Genomic DNA, 18,281 nt, shown 5'->3' with positions numbered 1-18,281 from the left:
CCCTCACAGGGGGGGCTCCATACTCCCAGCACCCCCCATTAATAAAGGGCTTGGGTCTCCTGTGGCCCTACCAGGGATGTGGGGCTGCTGTGGGGAGCCCTGCCTGCATCCCCCCCAAACCAGGCACAGAGAGGCTCCTCTCAGAGCATTTATTGGTGTTGGCCACGGTCAGAGCTGCTCAGGCTCCCCCGGCCCTGGCCCAGACGTTGCTTGTGGGGTGCATGGATGGGGGGGGAGGGGGTGCCGCTATGAAAAGTCCCTTTGGGGGCAACCCCGCAGTCCCCCCCCGTGTGCAAAGAAGGAACAGCCCGGGGTGAGGAGGTGGGGGCCCAGGGTTTAGCACCATTTGATGTAAGGTTTTACCAGGCATGGGGGGGCAGTGCCCGGGATGAGGGGGTGCAGCGCTGCCATGGTTGGGGGGGGGGCATCCGAGCAGGGCAGGGAGGGTGCAAGCACAGGATGAGGGGGTGACACCGGGCATCCCTTTGCAGGTCCCCCCTTGGTTGCCTCCTTGGCCCGGGGCGAGGCCATAGAGCCCCACATGGGCTGGGGGGTGCAGTGGGGCTGAGCCCCCCCCCGTTGGCAGGCAGAGCAGCTCCCGGGTAAGTGCACTTGGTAGCGCCTGGGCAGTGGGGCCAAGGGGGGGACAGAGCCCCATGGCTCTCACGGTGTCCCTATGGCTGGGGAAGAATGTGACCCCCCGCCTCCCTGGGGTCAGATAGGGGGGGCAGCATGCAGGATGCACCCCCTGTTCCCTGCCACCCCCAGTGCCCCCCAGCACTCACCCCTGCCCCGGCTACGGGGCCGACGCCGCCCCCCCTATTTGTCCTTTGCACAGGCCGTCCCCCCACACACCCCTCCGTGCCCCATACGCATGTCCCCAGGCCCCGAGTCGGTGTAGGGGGGCTCAGCGGGGGTGGGGGGTCACTTCTCCATCAGGGAGAGCTGCAGGATGCGCTGCAGCTCCTCTTCCTCCTGCCGCGTCCGCCGCTCGGCCTCCTCCTGCTCCCGCGCCGACAGCGCCATGGCCAGGCGCAGCTGCTCCGCGTAGCTGGGAAACAGTGTGCTGGGCCCCCCGCCGCCCCCCGGCGCCGGGCTGGAGGGGGGTCTGGGGGCTGCCGTGTGCTGGGGAGTCCTGGGGTGGCACGGCACGACCTCAGCCCGGTGCCCCGGAGGGACCCGTGGGGATGGGACCCGCTCCCACACCCCCGGACCTTACCAACCTGTCTCCCCGGCGTCCCTCGTGCGACATGGGGTGGGTGCCTGGCTTGCTGTTGGTCAGTGCTTCCCAAATGGTGACCTAGAGGAAGGGGGAGGAGAGGAGGGGTCAGAGAGGGGAGTAAAATTTGGCCCCAGTGTGGCCCATAGGGGAATGGAGCAAGTGTGGAGTGGTGGGATGTGATGGGATGTTCCTCATGGGATCCTGATGACCGGGGGGGGGATGAAGAGATGGTTGGATGAGGATGAGAAGTATGAAGATGAAAAAGATGAGGGTGTTGGATGAGAACAACATTGAGGAAGATGAAGATGTTGGATGACATTGAGGAGGACCAAGATGTTGGATGAGGATAAGGAGGATGAGGAAAAAGCTGGATGAGGAGAAAGGATTTAGGAGGAGGAGGAGGATGCTCAAATGATGAGAAGGATATTGGATGAGGAGGATGAGAATGAGGAGGACAAGGATACTGGATGAGAAAAATGTTGGATGAGGGGGATGAGACTGAGGACGCTGGATGAGAAGGATGAAGATAACGTTGGATGAGGCCAAGGGAGATGAGACGGCTGAGACTGTTGGATGAGAAACATGTTGGCTGAGGAGGATGAGGAGGGGCTCTCACCACAGTGCCCACCTGGTCGTACTCGCTGCCTGCTTCCAGCAGACTCTGCTGGATGGCAAACTGCAGCAAATCGTCGTCATCCTCCCGCAGAGCATCCTGGTGGGTGCCCACCACACTGTACCCCCGTGGCACCTCAAAGAGCGCCGGGTCCATCTCACACGCCCGGCAGGACGCTGCAGGGAGACAGGCGTGGCTGGGCACACCAATGCCGGTGTGTCCCCCACCCACCGCATGCCCTCGCCCCCCCCCTCATGTACTCAGGGAGCTGGAGCTGCTGACGCTGGAGGAATCGCTGCTGGGCGAGGGGGCCTCACTGCTGGGGCTGTTGCGCAGGGAGCTGACGGGCTCGTCGCACCCATTGAGGTTCCCAAAGGTGATGCGGGCATTGAGGATGTGGAAGATGGGGATTTCTGCCCATATTAAAAACAAAAGAATAACGAAATAAAGAGCGGGGAGGGAAGCTGGCTGTGTGCCCCACTGGACTGGTAAAGGTCCCCTCCCCGTGCCATCCCCCATACCAATCTTGACGGGGAAGCCGGGCGGGAGGCGCAGAGTGATGAAGTCGCGCAGCTTGGCGAAGAGCGCGTTGCTGATGGCCATCAGGTCGATGATGGGGGCCACCTGCTCACAGAGGGACAGCGGGTGGTCCTCGCACAGCCACAGCTTCGCCTTGAACCTGCAGTGGAGGGGACAGGCGCCAGGATGGGGGCCTCGGGAGCCCCGCGATGGCAGCACGGTGTCGTTGGGGTCCCCTCCTCCCTCCCTGCTCGCCCCCCTCACTTCTGTGTCTTGGTGGTGAGCTCCATGGGCCGTCCCATGTCCCTGTTGCCCAGCTCAAAGTTGGGGTTGAAGTACTCCTCAGGGGTGATGGCAGTTGGGTTGGTGTGGCTCAGCGTCTGCGTGATCAGCGTCTGCGGGGACAGCGCGGTGCAGTGATGGTGGCACAGCTGTGGGGTGGCACATCCATGGGGACCCCCCTCACACACTCACCCCATTGTTGGGCCCCACGTACTGCTCGGCGATGCCCAGGAAGGACTGTAGTGGGGTCTTACTGCCTGCAAGATGGGGTGTGAGGCCGAGCACTGCAGCCCTGTGCCCACCACCGCCCCACGCGCTACCTTTGCTCTTGCCCTTGTGCTGGTCTGAGAGGTGCTCCGTCCGCGTCCGTGTGATCAGCTCCACGTTGGACGCGCCGTAGACCTGTCCAAGCAGGGAGAATGTCAAAGGTTCCCCAAAAAACAGCTGTGCCCATCCCAGCTCAGCCCCCTGCCCCTCACCTTGGCCTCATACCCATTCACCATCTCTGTCTTCTCGCTTCTCCAACCCAGAATCCCAGATTTGTTCCTGGAGGCGACACGGGATGCTGTCAGGGAGGGATGGGATGGGTTGGGATGAGTTGGGATGAGATGGTTGGGAATGGCTGGGATGAGTTGGAATGGGATGGAATGGAATGGGATGGAATGAGATTGGTTGAGTTGGGTTGGGTTTGAATGCTTGGAGTGAAATGGGATGGGATTGGTTGAGTTGGGTTGGGTTGAGATGGGATGTCATAGGATGAGATGGCATGGATGTTCCCACTTGGACAGCCAGATACGTGAGCAAAGGATTGACCAGCAATGTCCCTGCCCACCTTTCAAAGGCGATGTTCTTGGTATCAAGCTGGGTGGTGACGACGGGTGCTGTGAGCCGACCCATCACCTGCTCCTCTGTGGGCTGCACAGCAGCCAGCAGCACCTCCTGGTCGTGGCCGGCCAGGGCCAGTGTCTCTGAGTAGACCACTCGCCGGTCATGGTCAATCTCCATCACCACTGCACTGGTGTCTGTGGGGAGGGGTTGTTCAACACAGGGACAGCTGTGGTCCTCCACAGCATCCCCCAGCCCCCTCCTCACCTTGTCCCCTGAAGACAAAGCTGCGGTTGCCCCGCTGCCAGGTCATATGGTCAAAGCCCAGCAGCGTGGTATCCACCCGCAAGTTCTGGCCACTCTTCCACACCTTGTACGTGTCACTGGGGCAGATCTTGGACACCAGTGGCACTGGGGGGAGACGGCGATAGCCCAGCCAGGGATGGGGACACCCTGTGCCTCCCAGTGGGCTGCAAGCACGCTGGGAAGCTCCCACTCCACCTGAGCTTACCCCAGCTGGTGAACTCCCACTTCATCTCCACATAGAAGTCCTGGGCCTGCCAAGAGCAGTGGGGTGGGCAGGGGCCCAGAGGTGATGCCCCCAACCCCGAGGGCTCCCCCAGCCCCGGGTACCTTGCGCAGCTTCTCCAGCAGGATGGGGATCCCGGCCAGGCGCTTGATGGCTCTCTGGTAGTCACGGTAGCGCAGGACCAGCTGCACCAACTCTAGGTCACGGGTGCTCACGGCCTCCTGTAGCACTGCAGTGGCACAGCACGGTGCAGCACAGTGCAGAGCAGCACGGCACAGCACAGCACAGCAGGGCACAGCATGGCATGGCACAGCATGGCGTGGTTCAATATGGCACAACGTGGCGTGGAATGGCACAAGGCGGTGCAACACGACGTGATGCAGCACAGCATGGGATGGCACGGTGGGATGCGGCACGGTGTGGTCCAGCACAGCATGGGATGGCACAGTGGGATGCAGCATGGCGCGGTGCAGCACGTGCTCCCCCTGGGGAGCAGGTTGTCCACATCGGAAGCCCTGCTCACCTGTCCAGCCGCTGCGATTCTCCTTGCCCACATCAGCTCCATGCTTCAGCAGCACCCGGGCGCACTCCAGGTGGCCCAGCGTGGTGGCCAGGTGCAGCGGGGTGCGTCCTCGGGGGTCCAGCTGCTCGATGTCGGCCTGGTGGGGGGCACCAGAGCTCAGGGGAGGGCGAGCTACCTAGAACTCCCTTCCCACGCCCTCCCACAGCCGCATCTCCATCCGACACAGCCGCAAGCCGGGGGAAAGCCCCCACCTCTGTGGCTCTGGGGGGGCCGTGGCCCAGTTGCCAGGCAGCGGCTGCCGGCAGCCCCCACCGCGGCACGGCGGGCGACGCGGGCGCACGTGTTCCCCGCGGATCAGCAGCCGGGGGCGGGCAGCGCTGCGTGAGCGGAGCGGCTGCTGTGAGCATCCCCGGCTCCGGGGAGCCGCGCTGGGGCTGTTTGTGCCAAGCCCGGGGGTTGGCAAGGGGCCAGGCACCAGGAATCCCTTCCTCCCCCCTCCACACACATACACGGCTCCGGCTGTCCCCGAGGCAGCGATGCACCCAGCAACCCATGCAGCATTGCACCCACGGGGCAGTGACCACCTGGGATGTCCCCAGCACTGGGTGTCCCCATGGCTGCGTCCCCAGGGGGTCACTGGGTACTGGGGACCCCCACGTTCCCTTTAAGAGCCCCGCAGCTCCCCAGGAGCCTGCATGCTGCTCCAACACTCTCCAGGCGACTGCTGCTTCTTAATTGCACTAATGAAAAGACTCTAATTAAAGTGATTGCCCCCCACCTGGGGGACGGGTGCTGCAGACTCTGTGGGGTTCCCCAGCTGCATCCCTGACCCAGTGCCGTGGGGGGACTGGGGCCACCAATTTGGGGACACAACATCAAAGCCAAGCCCATGGGACATGGCATGACCCAATTTTTGCCATCAGCTCTGAGCCTGGGGGGGCACAGCTGTCTGTCCTGGGGCTGCGACACCGCTGAGGATGGGGACATGTTTGTGGCGGTAGCAGTGCCGTGTGGGGCTGCAGCATGATCACCCATTGTCCATCAGCCCCACAGGCTGTCCCCAGGGTTGGGGACTCCAGCACAGGCACAGAGCCCAGCTCCTGTGGCAGCAGGGGACGCATGGCTTTGCAGGGTGGCAGTGCCATGTGCTGCTGTCCCTGCACAGCCCTGGGGACAGTGGGGTCCCCGCGGTGTGGAATGAGGCAGACTGCAGCACGGGACAGTGGGGCACAATGGGGCACAATGGGCTCCATGTCAGCACTGCCACATCCTCGTGCTGTCCCCACCGCCTTTTGCCCCCCCAAGGCGGAGCCAAGTGTGGCCTGGCGCCTGGCGGTGACATTCAGCATAACCCACACGTGGCCCTTTGTGGGCTGCCAGCCCTATAGGCCCACACATTCCGGAGGGGCCACATGTGGTGCTGCTGCCCCCACGAGGGTCCCCAGGCAGAGGACAGCTGCTCCCAGCACTGCCCGTTCAGCCCAGGGATGCTCTGATATGCAGAGGGCTGCGCCGTGTCCCCGGATGCCCCTGGGTGGAGGTGGGGGGCCCAGACCAGGCTGCACCCCCTTCTTCCCCCAAATCCCCTCTAACCCTGGGGTTAGGCCTGCAGCACCCATATCCCTTCCCACGTACCCTGCCTGCTCACAGGGTTGCCATTGCTCTCGCTCTGACAATAGGGACACGGAGGGAGGTGAGGGGGCCAGAAGAAGGTCCCCATTGGGAGGGGGTTCACTTAGAGCACCCTCCAGCCTGCAACATCCCACACTCAGCTTTGAGCTGCACTGTAATGGGGAAAAATGACCTCAGATGACCAGAGGCATAAGCACAGTGGTGATGGGGCAGGGGGGTAATACCGGCAGGCAGCCCCCCTTCCCCTCCCCCCCCAGATGGCCCCACAATGGAGACGGGTGTGGCGAGAGCATCCCTGCATCCCAATGGCAGCACCGTAGCACAAGGAGACTCCTGCCCACACCCACCCTGGTGGGCCTGCAGCACCCCAGGGCGCCGGGGGGGCAGGTGGCAGTGACTGTGGCTGGGGGGGGGGGAGGAAGGCATGGCCTCCTCCAGTGCCTGCGGTTTCCTGCGTCTTCAGGGTTGGGTTTTAATTACCTGAATTGCAACGCCAATGGGGAGATGGAGGCTGGGAGCGGGGGGAGCACACACGGAGGGTGCCCCCACCCTGCAGAGAACCTCCTGGCTGCCTGGGGCTGGGGGCTGCACTCCAGCAGAGCAGGGCCTTGTGTGCCTTCCCCTATCCCCGAGGGTGGGGAGCTGGGGGGGCTGTGTTGGCTGCACCCCACCTCCGGGGAGGGAGAAGGGGGGACTGGTGTGGAGGGGGGGGAGCACAGAGGCCTAGGAGGGAGCGGGGGACACGTGGGGAGGGATGTGGGGGGTTGGAAGTGGGGGGATCCGAGATGGGGGGGATCTCTGCTGTTCCGGTGGGGGCTGTCACAGCGCTGGGGGGGGCACGAAGGGACCCCGACCCCCACCAGCATCACCGCCGCAGGAGGACCCCATCCCCATCCCTTTCCCCAGCCCCAGCCCCGGCCGCAGCCCAGCGCTCAGCGTTGCATCAGCTCGAACCGAACGGAACCGCACCGCCCCGCACCGCCGCCCCACCTGCTTGGCGCTGAGCTCTCGGTCCAGCTCCCGGGCTCGGTTGTGCCAGACGAGGTAATGCAGCGGGTATCTGCCCTCCGGCCCCTTCCTGCCCGAGCAAGACGCGAGCATCCTCCGTGCATGCTGGAGCGGCGGAGCGGGGCGCGGGGCGGAGCGGGGCGCGGGGCGGGGCGGAACGGGGCGCGGAGCTGTGCGGGGCGGTGCGGGGCGGGGGGGGGTTGTGGGAGCCGCCCGGACGGTGCTCCCCCCGCATCCCCCCCCTCGCCGCCCGGCCTCATGGGACTTGTAGTCACCGTGCGCGGCGTCGCCCCTTCCTCCTCCTCCTCCTCCTCCTTTTCCTCCCCGCACCCCCCGCCGGCTCTATGCCCCCCCATGTGTGGGGCTGCACAGGGACGGCTCCGCAGCTCCCGAAGGCACAACTCGAATTCTGATCCCCCCCCTCTTCCCCCAGCGCGGCTCTCCCCACCCACGGGCGCTCAGCACGCGGCGCGACCCCCGCGATGAGCCCAGGGGGTGCCGACCCCCCCGGCCCCGTTTCCCTTTCCGTCCTCGTCCCTCCGCTCGTGTTTTCCGGCAGCCGCCCGAGAACAATGCGAGGTTGGGACCCACGGCTGCCCCCCCCGATCCCCCCCCGCGCCCTTATGGTGTTCCCGCGGGGTCACCCCGCTCCTTCCCTGCCCTGATGGAGGGCTGTGGCCGTGCCCCCCCTCAACCCCCCCCCGGACCCCCTTCCCCATGACGTCACGGCCATGCAGCGATGAGGTCAGCGCCTGCGGGCGGCAGCGTGACACGGCGGTGCTGATGGGGGTCCCCAGGGCAGGGAGCGCCCCCCGACCCCATTCACCCAAGGCCCCAGAGATACCCCCGTCCCCCCCTCCCAGTGTGCTGCATTCAGCCATCGTGGGGATGGGGGTATGGGTGGCACTTGGGGCAGGATTTGGGGTGACTGGGGCCTGGGCGGGGGCACGGGGTGCTGGTGGGAGCAGGATGGGGTGCTGGGCTGGGAATGGGGCAGGGCCGGGGGTTCCTGGAACCACAACTGGGACATGGACTGGGTCAGAAACGGGAACAGGACACGGACCAAGGCTAAAACCAGAACCAATGAATGCCCAGAGCGAGACCAGCCCAGAACCAGAATCAGGACCAAAATGAGAGTCGGGACCAGGCCTAGAGGATGTCCAGGATCAGGATCACTATCTGACAAGAACCAGGGGATGTCCGGGACGAGATCAGGACCAGGACAAGGTCCAAGACTAACCCAGGACCAAGACCAGGAGCAGGAGATACCCAAAACCAGGACCAGAATTAGAAGCAGGGAATGCCAGAAACAGAACCTGGACGGGGACGAGAACAAGGAGACACACAGGATCAGGACTAGAACCGGAACCAGAGGGCGATCAGAGCCGGGATGAGAACCGGGACCAGGACGGGGAGCCGACCAGGACGAGCCCCGAGCCGCCCCTCAGGGCCGCCCAGCCGCAGCTCCCCCTCCAGCAGCCGGTGCGGCGCTCAGGGCGTGCCGTGAGCCGCGCTGCGCTGCGCGGGGCGGTGCGGGGCGGCGGCGCTCGGTGCTCGCGGGGCGGGGACGGCGCTGCCCCTCCTCCGCCGGGGCCGGGCCTGAGCCGCTTCCTGCGGAGCCGCCGGGGCTGCGAGCAGCCGGCAGGGCAGGCGGCAGGGAGGGCGAGGCAGCCCCGGGCCCCGCCGCCCCCCCCCCTCCCTCCCTCCCCCCAACCCAACTCCCCCCTTTCCCCGGCCCCGCACCGCGCTGGCGCAGAGGCCCGGACCCGCCTCGCCGCTGAGGATGTCCCGGAAGGCGCAGCGGGCGGAGGTGTGCGCGGACTGCAGTGCCGCAGGTAAGGGCCGCGCCCGCACCGCCCCGCGGGTCCCGTTGGCGTTTCCCCCCCCTTCACCGCCCCCCTCCTTCCTCCACGCGGTGCCGTTCGCGGCTTCGGTTGTACGTGTGCCCCCTCCCCCCCAACATCGGCACCTGGCTGGCGCCCGCCTCCCCCTTTGCTTTGGATCCCCAGTGCCCCCCTCTGCGCCCCCACCTTTGCACCCACGGCACCCCGGTGCCCCCCCCCCTTGCATCCCCTATTTGCCCCGGTGACCCCCGCTCCCCTTTCGCGCCCCGTGCTGAGACCCTCAGGAGCCCCCCGGCTTCCCCTTCGCACTCTGTGCTGCATCTCCTGCAGGCTCCCTCTTTGCCCACGGCAACCCCACGACGTGTCTTAAACAACCCCCCATCGCCCCCCCCCCGCAGCCCTCGGTGCAACCCACCCACCCCTCTGTAGCCCCTACTTTACCCCAAGGGTCCCCCTTGGCACCCAGCGCTGTACCCCCCCACTGCCCCTGTTCTGCAACCAGGCACCCTCCGGCGTGCCCTAAATATGCCCCCCCAGTGCCCTCCAGATCCCTTGTTGCACCCCTTGGTGCGCCCCGTCACCCCCCTCTGCACCCCCTACTTTACCCCCAGGATTCCCCATTGCACCCCGCGCTGAGAATCCCCTCTCCACCCCAGGAACTCTATAACATATCCTAAATATGCCTCCCGTTCCCACAATGTGACCCCCAAACCCATCCCTGCGGCGCTGGGGGCGATGAATGAACGCTGGGAGCCCGGAAAGCGGCTCAGAACCCGGAGGACGGCGGCCGCGTGCCGAGGGCTGCGGGGTCACCCACCGCTATGGGGTACCCGGTGCTGTGGGTCACCCTGTGCTATGGGGTACCCGACGCTCCCCGCGGGGCGGCGCCGAGGCTCCTACCGGGGGAAATGGAAAGCGGTTTCTTCCAATCCCTTATCGCCCGGCGGCCATGGGAGGAAATGAGTTATAAAGTCCAGAGGCCGCTTCCGACGGCGCGGGGCCGGGAGCAGCCGGTGTTGGGATGCGCGGGGTAACCGTCTCCGGCATCGCCCCCGCGGCACAGCGTTCCCCGTGCTCCGGGTTTTGGGGGTATCCCCGTGCTGCTGTGCCCTCAGCCGCCCCTATCCCCGCTGAAGGAGGAGGGGGTGGCACTGTGGGGTGCTGTATGGGGTGTTATATGGGGTGTTATATGGGGTGTTATATGGGGTGCACCCCGGCACGCAGCATCCTGTTCCCGGCAGCGCCCCGTGGGCCGCGGTGCGGAGGCGCAGATGCGGCGGTGCTGCTGCCAAGCGCTGCCATCTGCCCGGGTGGTGCTGCCAGGATGGGGGGTGTGTGTGTGTGGGGGGGGGGGGAACGACACCGCCGTGGGGCCGCTGCCGGCTCTGCCCCCCCACACAGGGGGCCGGGGCTGCCTGGTTTGGGGCAGCAGAGGGGTTTTGGGGAGGGAGTGGGAAGGAAACGCTGCACGGGGTGATGGGGATGGGTTGCTGTGCAGGGACAGTGCTGCCGCCCCTCTACTGTCCCCCCCCCCCCCCCCCCAACGCGCAGCCCTTCCTCCCGTGGGGCGGTGCGGTGTTTGTGTGGGCCCTACAGAAACGAGGGTGGAAGCGCAGCGCTGGGGCTGGGCAGGGGCTGGCACTGCTCTGCTATGGCAGAGGGACACTGGGGACGGTTTGACCGTGGCACCCTGTGTGGAGGGGGGGAGTGACGCCCCATCTGTTCCCCACCCCTTCTATTTGTGCTGGGGAGCCCGGACCCGTTGGGGTGCCGGCTGTGGGGAGCTGCCCCGAAAGAGCAGTGGGGCCCCCATGGCTGGAGCAGGGCCGGTGCCAACGCAGTGCTCAAACGTCCCTTTGTTCTCCTGGGGACACAAAGGGCTCCAGTGCGGCCGAGCGGGGCCGGGCGGGGGGCGTGGGGCTGCTGGGGGGGGCACAGCCCCTGAGTCCATGATGGCTGAGGGGTGGGAGGGCACCCACCTGTATGGGGATACCCATAGTGCCTGGCCCAGGGGGGCACGGCCTCGGCAACTTGGAGTGTACTGCATGGTGCTGGCGTCGCCCCTGCTGCTGTCAGCCCTTCTGATGGGGGGGCCAAATCCTGCCCCCTCCCTTCCCCCCTTGGTTGCTAAGGGAACCCTTTGGGTTTCCCCTGGCGATGGGCTGAGCCCCTCTCTGTCACCCTGGAAACCGCTACGTTGCTACGGTGATGCTGCCACCCTCCCTCCTCCCCCCCCAAACTCCCAACCCCATTTCGGGTGATGGATGGAGAGTCCCTCCCCCCCCCTCCCTGTAACACCCCACGCCCCCTGCAGACCCGGGCTGGGCTTCCATCAACCGCGGTGTGCTCATCTGCGACGAGTGCTGCAGCGTGCACCGCAGCCTGGGCCGCCACATCTCCATTGTCAAGCACCTGCGGCACAGCCCCTGGCCCGCCACGCTGCTGCAGGTGGGTGCACCCGGGAGGGGGGTGGGGATATGAGGGGGTGTCCCGCCGCTCACCGTGCCCCCCTCCACATAGATGGTGCACACCTTGGCCAGCAATGGGGCCAACTCCATCTGGGAGCACTCGCTGCTGGACCCGGCGCAGGTGCAGAGCGGGCGCAGGAAGGCGAACCCCCAGGACAAAGTGCAGTAAGTGTGGGCTGTGGGGTCGGGGCTGCGAGGGGGGGGCTGTGCTGGATGCCCCCCCTCACCCCGTGTTTGCCAGCCCCACCAAGTCAGAGTTCATCCGCGCCAAGTACCAGATGCTGGCCTTCGTGCATAAGCTGCCGTGCCGGGACGATGACGGCGTCACCGCCAAGGACCTCAGCAAGGTGGGGGCACGGCGTGACAGGGACCCGCCCTCGGTGCCGGCGGCACACCTGGCACTGACTGCCGCCTCTCCCCCTGCAGCAATTGCACTCCAGTGTGCGGACAGGCAACCTGGAGACGTGCCTGCGCCTGCTCTCGCTGGGCGCTCAGGCCAACTTCTTCCACCCGGTGAGCTCTGGGGGGGAACAGACAGCCCGGGGGGGTCACGGCGTTGTCACTACGAGGCTGATGCTGGCTGTGCCCGCAGGAGAAGGGCACCACGCCGCTGCACGTGGCCGCCAAGGCCGGGCAGATCCTGCAGGCAGAGCTGCTGGTGGTGTACGGCGCTGACCCCGGTGCGCCAGACGTCAATGGGCGGACGCCCATCGATTACGCCAGGTGAGCGCATTGGGGTGGCGGAGGGGTTGCTTTAGGGTGGGGGGGACGTGGCCAGCTCAGGGTTGGTTGGTGTCACCCCGGCTGTGCCCCGTAGGCAGGCGGCCCAGCACGAGCTGGCAGAGCGGCTGGTGGAGTGCCAGTATGAGCTGACCGACCGGCTGGCCTTCTACCTGTGCGGCAGGAAGCCGGGTGAGTGCTGTGCCTGTCGCACGTGTGGGGGGGTTAGGAGGGTTCAAGGGGGCCGCTCTCACCACCCGTTATCTCTGTGCAGACCACAAGAACGGGCACTACATCATCCCACAGATGGCAGACAGGTGAGTGCTTGGTGCTCACAGCCGTGCTGCCATCATTGTCCCCCCTGGTGTCCCCGCCGGGCCGAAGGGGAGACCCTGTGCCTGTGACCACCGCTGGAACATCACCTGGAGTGTGTGTGTCTGTGTGTGTGTGTGTCTGTGTGTGTGTCTGTGTGTGTGTCTGTGTCTGTCTGTGTGTCTGTGTGTGTGTGTGTGTGTGTGTGTGTGTGTGTCTGTGTGTGTGTGTGTGTGTGTCTGTGTGTGTGTGTGTGTGTGTGTCTGTGTGTGTGTGTGTGTGTGTGTCTGTGTGCTGGGGGGGCCACGTGCACGGTTTAACATCCTCCTTTATCCTGTTCTTCCCTCCACTGCTGCCTCCGGAGCGCAGGGTGCGCCCCAAGTGCATGGCACAGAGGTATTGTCTGCTCGGCACTCACACAGGGATCGCCCCGTGCCGCCGGGTTGGGCTCTGGGTGCTCAGCACAGCCCTTTGGGGGGCAGCCGGGAGGGGGGGGGTTTGCTCACCCCGTGCCACCCCACGCCCTGGACCCATGTCTGCCAAAGCCCCCGAGCCTGGGGCACGCAGGGTGCATCTGGGGAGAATCTCGGTGGGGGCAGAATGGAAATAACTCCAACTTTGTGTCCCCCCCACCTCATGCACCCCGCAGCCTGGACCTGTCCGAGCTGGCCAAGGCGGCCAAGAAGAAGCTGCAGGCGGTGAGCAGGGGGCCGGGAGGGGGTGGGGGGCTCAGCGCTTTGCGTTCCTCCCCCCATCCCCGGCTTGATGCTTCCCCCCTCCCGCCGCAGCTCAGCAACCGCCTGTTTGAGGAGCTGGCCATGGATGTGTACGACGAGGTGGATCGGCGCGAGAACGACGCGGGTGAGCGGGGCTGGGGGTGGCTGCTGGGTGTCCCCCCCGCTCCCCCCCCCGGCTGGGTGCTGGCGGCCGTCCCGGCGCGGGGAGGAGCGGAGCCCGGCGCTCCCCCCGATCCGATCCGCACCGCAGGCCCCTCCTTCCTCATTCCTCGGGCCGGGGCCGAGGGCCGTTTCCTTCAGCGGGGGGCTGCGGTGCCGGATCGGGGTGCTGGGTGCTGGAGGTGGGTGCTGGGACCCCAGCTGAGGGTGGGGATGAGCCTTGTGGGTACAGCCCGTCCTTGGGTTGGGGCGGAGGGAGCAGCCCTTTCCGTGGGTGGGTAGGGTTGGGCACGATGAACTTTACTCCTCACTCAGCTGGGGGCACCCAGAAGGGGTCTGGGGGTCAGCACTGTGCAGAGGGCCTCCCCAGGGCAGACTGTGGGGCTGGGGGGGGATCATTCCCTTCGGCCCTCCTGGGCTCTGCTCCCAGCCTTGCACGCTGGCCCCACGCCCGCGCCTGCGTCCTGCCGGCCCCGCAGCCTGCGGGGGGGGGGGAGATGGCACCTCCAAGCCCCCAGCCCGTAGGGGTGGGTGCCCCCCTGACGCTCTCCCTGTGCCACAGTGTGGCTGACGACGCAGAACCACAGCACGTTGGTGACCGAGCGCAGCGCCGTCCCCTTCCTTCCCGTCAACCCCGAGTATTCGGCCACCCGCAACCAGGTGAGCCCAGTGCACTGCTCAGACCCCTCCTCGCGCTCGGACCCCCCCTCACTGCTCTTATCCTCCCTGCCATCCCAGGGCCGGCAGAAGTTGGCCAGATTCAATGCCCGGGAGTTCGCCACTCTGCTCATTGATATTCTGGGGGAAGCCAAGCGCCGGCAGCAGGGCAAGAGCCCGCTCAGCCCCACGGGTGAGGATGGGGGCAGCTGGGGTGAGAGTAGGGGAGCGTGGGAACACCCCACACCCCCAGCTGAGCCCTCCTGACCCCGCAGATGCCCTTGACTACTCACTGAGGAGCCAGAGTGACCTGGACGACCAGCACGACTACGACAGCGTCGCCTCCGACGAGGACACGGACCAGGAGCTGCTGCGCAACGCGTCCCGCAACAACCGCGCACGGGTGGGCCGCAGCCCCCTCCCCACCACCCAGATCCACCCCCCAGCTCCTGGTGCTGAGCCCCTCTCCCTTCACAGAGCATGGACTCCTCCGACCTGTCAGACGGCCCCATCACGCTACAGGAGTACCTGGAGGTGAAGAAAGCCCTGGCCGCCTCCGAGGCCAAAGTGCAGCAGCTGATGAAGGTGAACAACAGCCTGAGCGATGAGCTGCGCCGGCTGCAGCGTGAGGTGTGTGCCAGCCCCCTCCTCTAAGCACCCCATTTTCCCTATTTCCCCCCCCCACCCCCCGCTTACCGCTCCCTCCCCCGCCGCAGATCCACAAGCTGCAGTCAGAGAACACGCAGATCCGGCAGCAGGCGGTGCCCCCGCACCCCACCCCGGCCCCCAGCGAGCGCCCCGAGCACGGGCACCCCCCCGGCACGGCCCCCCTGCACCGCCGTGACCGCCAGGCCTTCTCCATGTACGAGCCGGGCTCGGTGCTGAAACCCTTTGGGCAGCCGGTGGAGGAGCTGGTGACCCGGCTGCAGCCCTTCGGAGGCGGCGTGAGTACGGTGTGGGCCTTGGGGGTGGGCTACGTTGGGATGGGTTATTTTGGGGAGGAGTCTCAGGGCAGCTGCAGGTGACGCCGAGGTGGGGGCGGCGGGGCTTTACCCTTTTGTGTGTCGCAGGAGGTGGAGGACGAAGCTCTGTACTCCGTGCACATCCCGGCCAGCGTGTACCGGGTAAGGGGGCCGCAGCGGGGGCGGCTCCTGCATGGCACGGGGGGGCTGTCGGCCTCCTGAGCTCCTGGGACGTCCCCCACCCCTGCAGTGCCGGGGATCCCGCAGTGGGGCCGGCGGCCTCGGGACTTCCCTGCATGCAGGGTGGTGGTGTCCCCTGTGCTCGTCCTCCCCTGCACGCCACCGGGCTCGGCTCCGTGCCCCACCGTGTCCCCCACTCAGCTCCCTTTACCCCTCTTTCCTCCTCCAGATGCGGAAAGGTCCGTCGGTCTCCTCCATGCCCTTTCCCCCATCCTCTCCGCTGCTCTCCTGCCCCCCCGACGGTGCCCGGCACATGGTGATGTACTGGGGGGGGTCAGAGCGGGGTGGAACCTTACCCCTATATAGGTATGGGGCTGGGCAGGGTGTAATGCTGCAGCTCTGCCTTACAGAGCAAACTGGATCGGCACGGCAGCGGCACCGACAGCGACTATGATAACACACAGACGGGCGAGATCCTGCTGGGGTGAGTGGTGGGGATGGGGACCACTGGGGGATCTGGAGCTGGCGCTGACCCGTGCGTCCCCACAGTGTGGAGGGGAAGCGCTTCGTGGAGCTGAGCAAGGACGAGGACTTCCCACACGAGCTGGACCCGCTGGACGGGGAGCTGGACCCCGGGCTGCCCAGCACGGAGGACGTCATCCTGAAAACTGAGCAGGTCACCAAGAACATCCAGGAGCTGCTGCGGGCTGCGCAGGAGTCCAAGCACGACAGGTAGGGCTGTGGTGTGAGCGTGGGGCCGGGTGGCGTTGTGCCCCACGTGGCTCAGCCCTCCGTTTGCCCGCAGCTTCGTGCCGTGCTCGGAGAAGATCCACTCAGCAGTGACGGAGATGGCATCGCTCTTCCCCAAGGTAGGGAAGGGATGGGGGGGTGGCCCCGCCGGGCTCCCATCACCCCGAATCCATGCCCTAATGCTGTCCCCGTGCAGAAACCGGCGCTGGAAACGGTGCGGAGCTCCCTGCGCCTGCTCAATGCCAGCGCCTACCGGCTGCAGAGCGAGTGCCGCAAAACCGTGCCGCCGGAGCCGGGCGCAGCCGTGGACTACCAGCTGCTGACACAGCAGGTCATCCAGTGCGCCTACGACATCGCCAAGGCGGCCAAGCAGCTGGTCACCATCACCACCCGCGAGAAGAAGCAGTGAGCTCCGACCCACGGGCTCTGCTCTCCGTCTCCTCCCTCCGGTTTGGGCCGAGTGCGGGCGGCTGTCACAGCAGAGCTGGTGCTCAGCCCTGGGGAGGTGCCCCCGTACAGCAGCCCCTAACTTATCCTGTACATAGCGTGTGCCATCCTGCTGGGGTGGCCACGTTTTCCCCCCCCCTCCCCGCGGCCGCGCTCCCCCAGGGCCGCAGCATTACACTGGACAGGGGATGCCTGGAGGCCTTCCCCATTTTCTCCTCTCCCGGGCGTCCTGCCCCGCGCCGCCTCCTGTAAGATGTGTCCTTGTACATTTGTATCAATAAAGATGTGAGCGTTGCACGGCCCCCAGCTCCATCCCATCGTGTCCCCAGGGGCCGGACCTGCTGGCTGTGGACGTGGCAGCCTGGGGGAGGATGGCGATGGGGCAGAGGAAGGCTCAGGGTGCGCCGCGCTGCTCTGCACTGGGAGCGCTGCGTGGGGACGGCTGGCTGTGCTGAGAGCAGCAGAACGTGCTGGTTAATGAATGTCAGGCTGGGGGCTGGGCTTGCTGCAATCCCTGCTGGGCTGTGTCCTCCATTAGGAAACATCACCCCATGCTCCCCCTGCCGTGGCATTGCAGGGAGTCCCCCGGCGCCCCGCAGCGCGTTCTGTAATGCGGGGTGGGGGCTTCGGAGGGCGGATGTAACGGGACGGGAGCACCTCCATCCTGCCCCCGTTTCCCAATCCCCGTTGCAAGTGCTGCTGTCAAGGCAACGGAGCAAAGCTGGGCTGCCTCCCGTTGCCATGGCAGCCCGGATGGCTGCAGGATGCTGCAGGGACCCCGCAGCAGTGCATGGGGAGGGACCCCAGCCCCAGAAGGAGGCACAGCGGTGGGACCCCCGCCCTCCAGCCCCACCAGGGACGCAGGCAGACACTCCGTGTACTAAAATTACTTTATTACAGTTGATTTTTTTTTTTTTAACATTTCCTTTGCTATGATACAAAGGATACTTACAAACAAAATATTACATATGACCTTATTTTTTTTCTTTTTCTCTTCTCTTATTTTCTGACAACTTGGTAACAGCTTTAAATGCACAATCTATACAATTAATACAGGTTATATATGAGCTATAATGTATGTTGAACCAGAAGAATACCAGAATACTGACAATATACTGTACATTAAGCCTTACCAGTTAGTGCTCGTGGCATTTTCTACAAGAAGGAAAACGCACACCTGTAGGTTCACTCATACCAGCTGCTGCTCCCAGCCACGGAAGCAGGCAGGAGTCGGGTCCCCATTTGGATCCTTCGCAGCCCACCGTCGTGGGTGAGGGCCTGGAAACCTCAGACCAGTGTTCATAGCAAAACAGCAGAGATGTGTGTTCTCTACCTGCAGCACAAAGCCACCAGGCTGGGCGCTCCGCCGCGGCCCCGCAGCAGCCGGGCTCTGCTGGACCCGGAGGAAACCCCACACAGGTGGCTGTGGGGCTGAGTGAGCTCCTGTGGGGTCCCGGGAGAGGAGGAGGAGGGGGGGGGAAGCAGCCACAGCCCCGCAGCTCCAGCGGTGTCCCTACAGGTGTGCGCTTCCCTCCTCCCACCCCGCTCTCCTCGGACTGATAAGGTTACCTTTTTTTTTTTGTTTGTTTGTTTTCTTTTTTCTTTTTTAAAGCAACCAGCAAAGTGAAGCGTTTTAAGTTGACCGACAAAAAAGATCTGGCATTTGCACAGAAAGCTGCAAATGGAAAATGAGTTGTCCCCTCCTCCCCACCCCGCTGCATCCCGGCCCAGAAAAACCCAAACGGATGGTGGTAGGAAAAAACAACAGGGGTGGAGAAGAGGAAGGGGGGAAAACAGGTTGGAAAATACCAGGTTGGAGTGAAAAGTTCATTGCTTGTGCAAAAAGAAACAAAACAAAACCCCAAACGAACTGAAAAAAAAAAAAACAAAAA

The 18,281-nt window shown here is 65.3% G+C and overlaps 2 protein-coding genes across 9 annotated transcripts; one reads left to right on the top strand and one right to left on the bottom strand.

Annotated features, from left to right (window-relative positions):
- Positions 1-135: 135 nt before the first annotated feature.
- Positions 136-7,326, bottom strand: ANKRD13B (ankyrin repeat domain 13B). 5 transcript variants are annotated; one of them, XM_085241160.1, is made up of 15 exons: positions 7,136-7,321; positions 4,514-4,649; positions 4,095-4,219; positions 3,973-4,018; positions 3,729-3,872; positions 3,469-3,658; positions 3,116-3,182; positions 2,957-3,038; positions 2,829-2,893; positions 2,619-2,749; positions 2,357-2,514; positions 2,096-2,248; positions 1,851-2,011; positions 1,220-1,300; positions 136-1,135 (listed from the first exon to the last, which is right to left on the bottom strand). In XM_085241160.1, the coding sequence occupies exons 1-15, from the start codon at positions 7,244-7,246 to the stop codon at positions 908-910; spliced, it is 1,878 nt and encodes a 625-aa protein (XP_085097286.1). In that variant the 5' UTR covers positions 7,247-7,321; the 3' UTR covers positions 136-907. The 5 variants fall into 5 exon arrangements, with proteins under 5 accessions (XP_085097286.1, XP_085097288.1, XP_085097290.1 ...); XM_085241162.1 differs by having other exon boundaries at positions 136-1,051; XM_085241164.1 differs by having other exon boundaries at positions 136-1,051; positions 1,224-1,300.
- A 1,507-nt stretch (positions 7,327-8,833) lies between these two features.
- Positions 8,834-18,281, top strand: GIT1 (GIT ArfGAP 1). 4 transcript variants are annotated; one of them, XM_085241156.1, is made up of 22 exons: positions 8,834-8,988; positions 11,312-11,445; positions 11,518-11,630; positions 11,707-11,812; positions 11,892-11,978; positions 12,058-12,188; positions 12,283-12,377; positions 12,460-12,502; positions 12,867-12,893; positions 13,147-13,195; positions 13,286-13,358; positions 13,956-14,053; positions 14,132-14,243; positions 14,326-14,453; positions 14,528-14,680; positions 14,767-14,994; positions 15,121-15,174; positions 15,422-15,508; positions 15,603-15,676; positions 15,742-15,924; positions 15,998-16,061; positions 16,139-18,281. In XM_085241156.1, the coding sequence occupies exons 1-22, from the start codon at positions 8,937-8,939 to the stop codon at positions 16,349-16,351; spliced, it is 2,304 nt and encodes a 767-aa protein (XP_085097282.1). In that variant the 5' UTR covers positions 8,834-8,936; the 3' UTR covers positions 16,352-18,281. The 4 variants fall into 4 exon arrangements, with proteins under 4 accessions (XP_085097282.1, XP_085097283.1, XP_085097284.1 ...); XM_085241157.1 differs by lacking the exon at positions 12,867-12,893; XM_085241158.1 differs by lacking the exon at positions 15,121-15,174.

The sequence above is a fragment of the Meleagris gallopavo genome, chromosome 21, assembly GCF_905368555.1.
Source record: "Meleagris gallopavo chromosome 21, MGAL_WU_HG_1.1, whole genome shotgun sequence".
Classification (NCBI taxonomy): Eukaryota; Metazoa; Chordata; class Aves; order Galliformes; family Phasianidae; genus Meleagris; species Meleagris gallopavo.
Note: the sequence above shows the minus strand (reverse complement) of the source record. Positions and strands in the feature narration are given on the sequence as shown.

Coding starts and splice junctions, on each gene's coding strand:
- ANKRD13B (XM_085241165.1), bottom strand. CDS start 7,246: ATGCTCGCGTCTTGCTCGGGCAGGAAGGGGCCGGAGGGCAGATACCCG. Junction 4,220..4,513: donor GAATCGCAGCGGCTGGACAG/GTGAGCAGGGCT, acceptor GTGCCACTGCAG/TGCTACAGGAGGCCGTGAGC. Junction 2,515..2,618: donor CTCACCACCAAGACACAGAA/GTGAGGGGGGCG, acceptor CCTCCACTGCAG/GTTCAAGGCGAAGCTGTGGC.
- GIT1 (XM_085241156.1), top strand. CDS start 8,937: ATGTCCCGGAAGGCGCAGCGGGCGGAGGTGTGCGCGGACTGCAGTGCC. Junction 14,995..15,120: donor TGCAGCCCTTCGGAGGCGGC/GTGAGTACGGTG, acceptor TGTGTGTCGCAG/GAGGTGGAGGACGAAGCTCT. Junction 15,175..15,421: donor TCCCGGCCAGCGTGTACCGG/GTAAGGGGGCCG, acceptor TTCCTCCTCCAG/ATGCGGAAAGGTCCGTCGGT.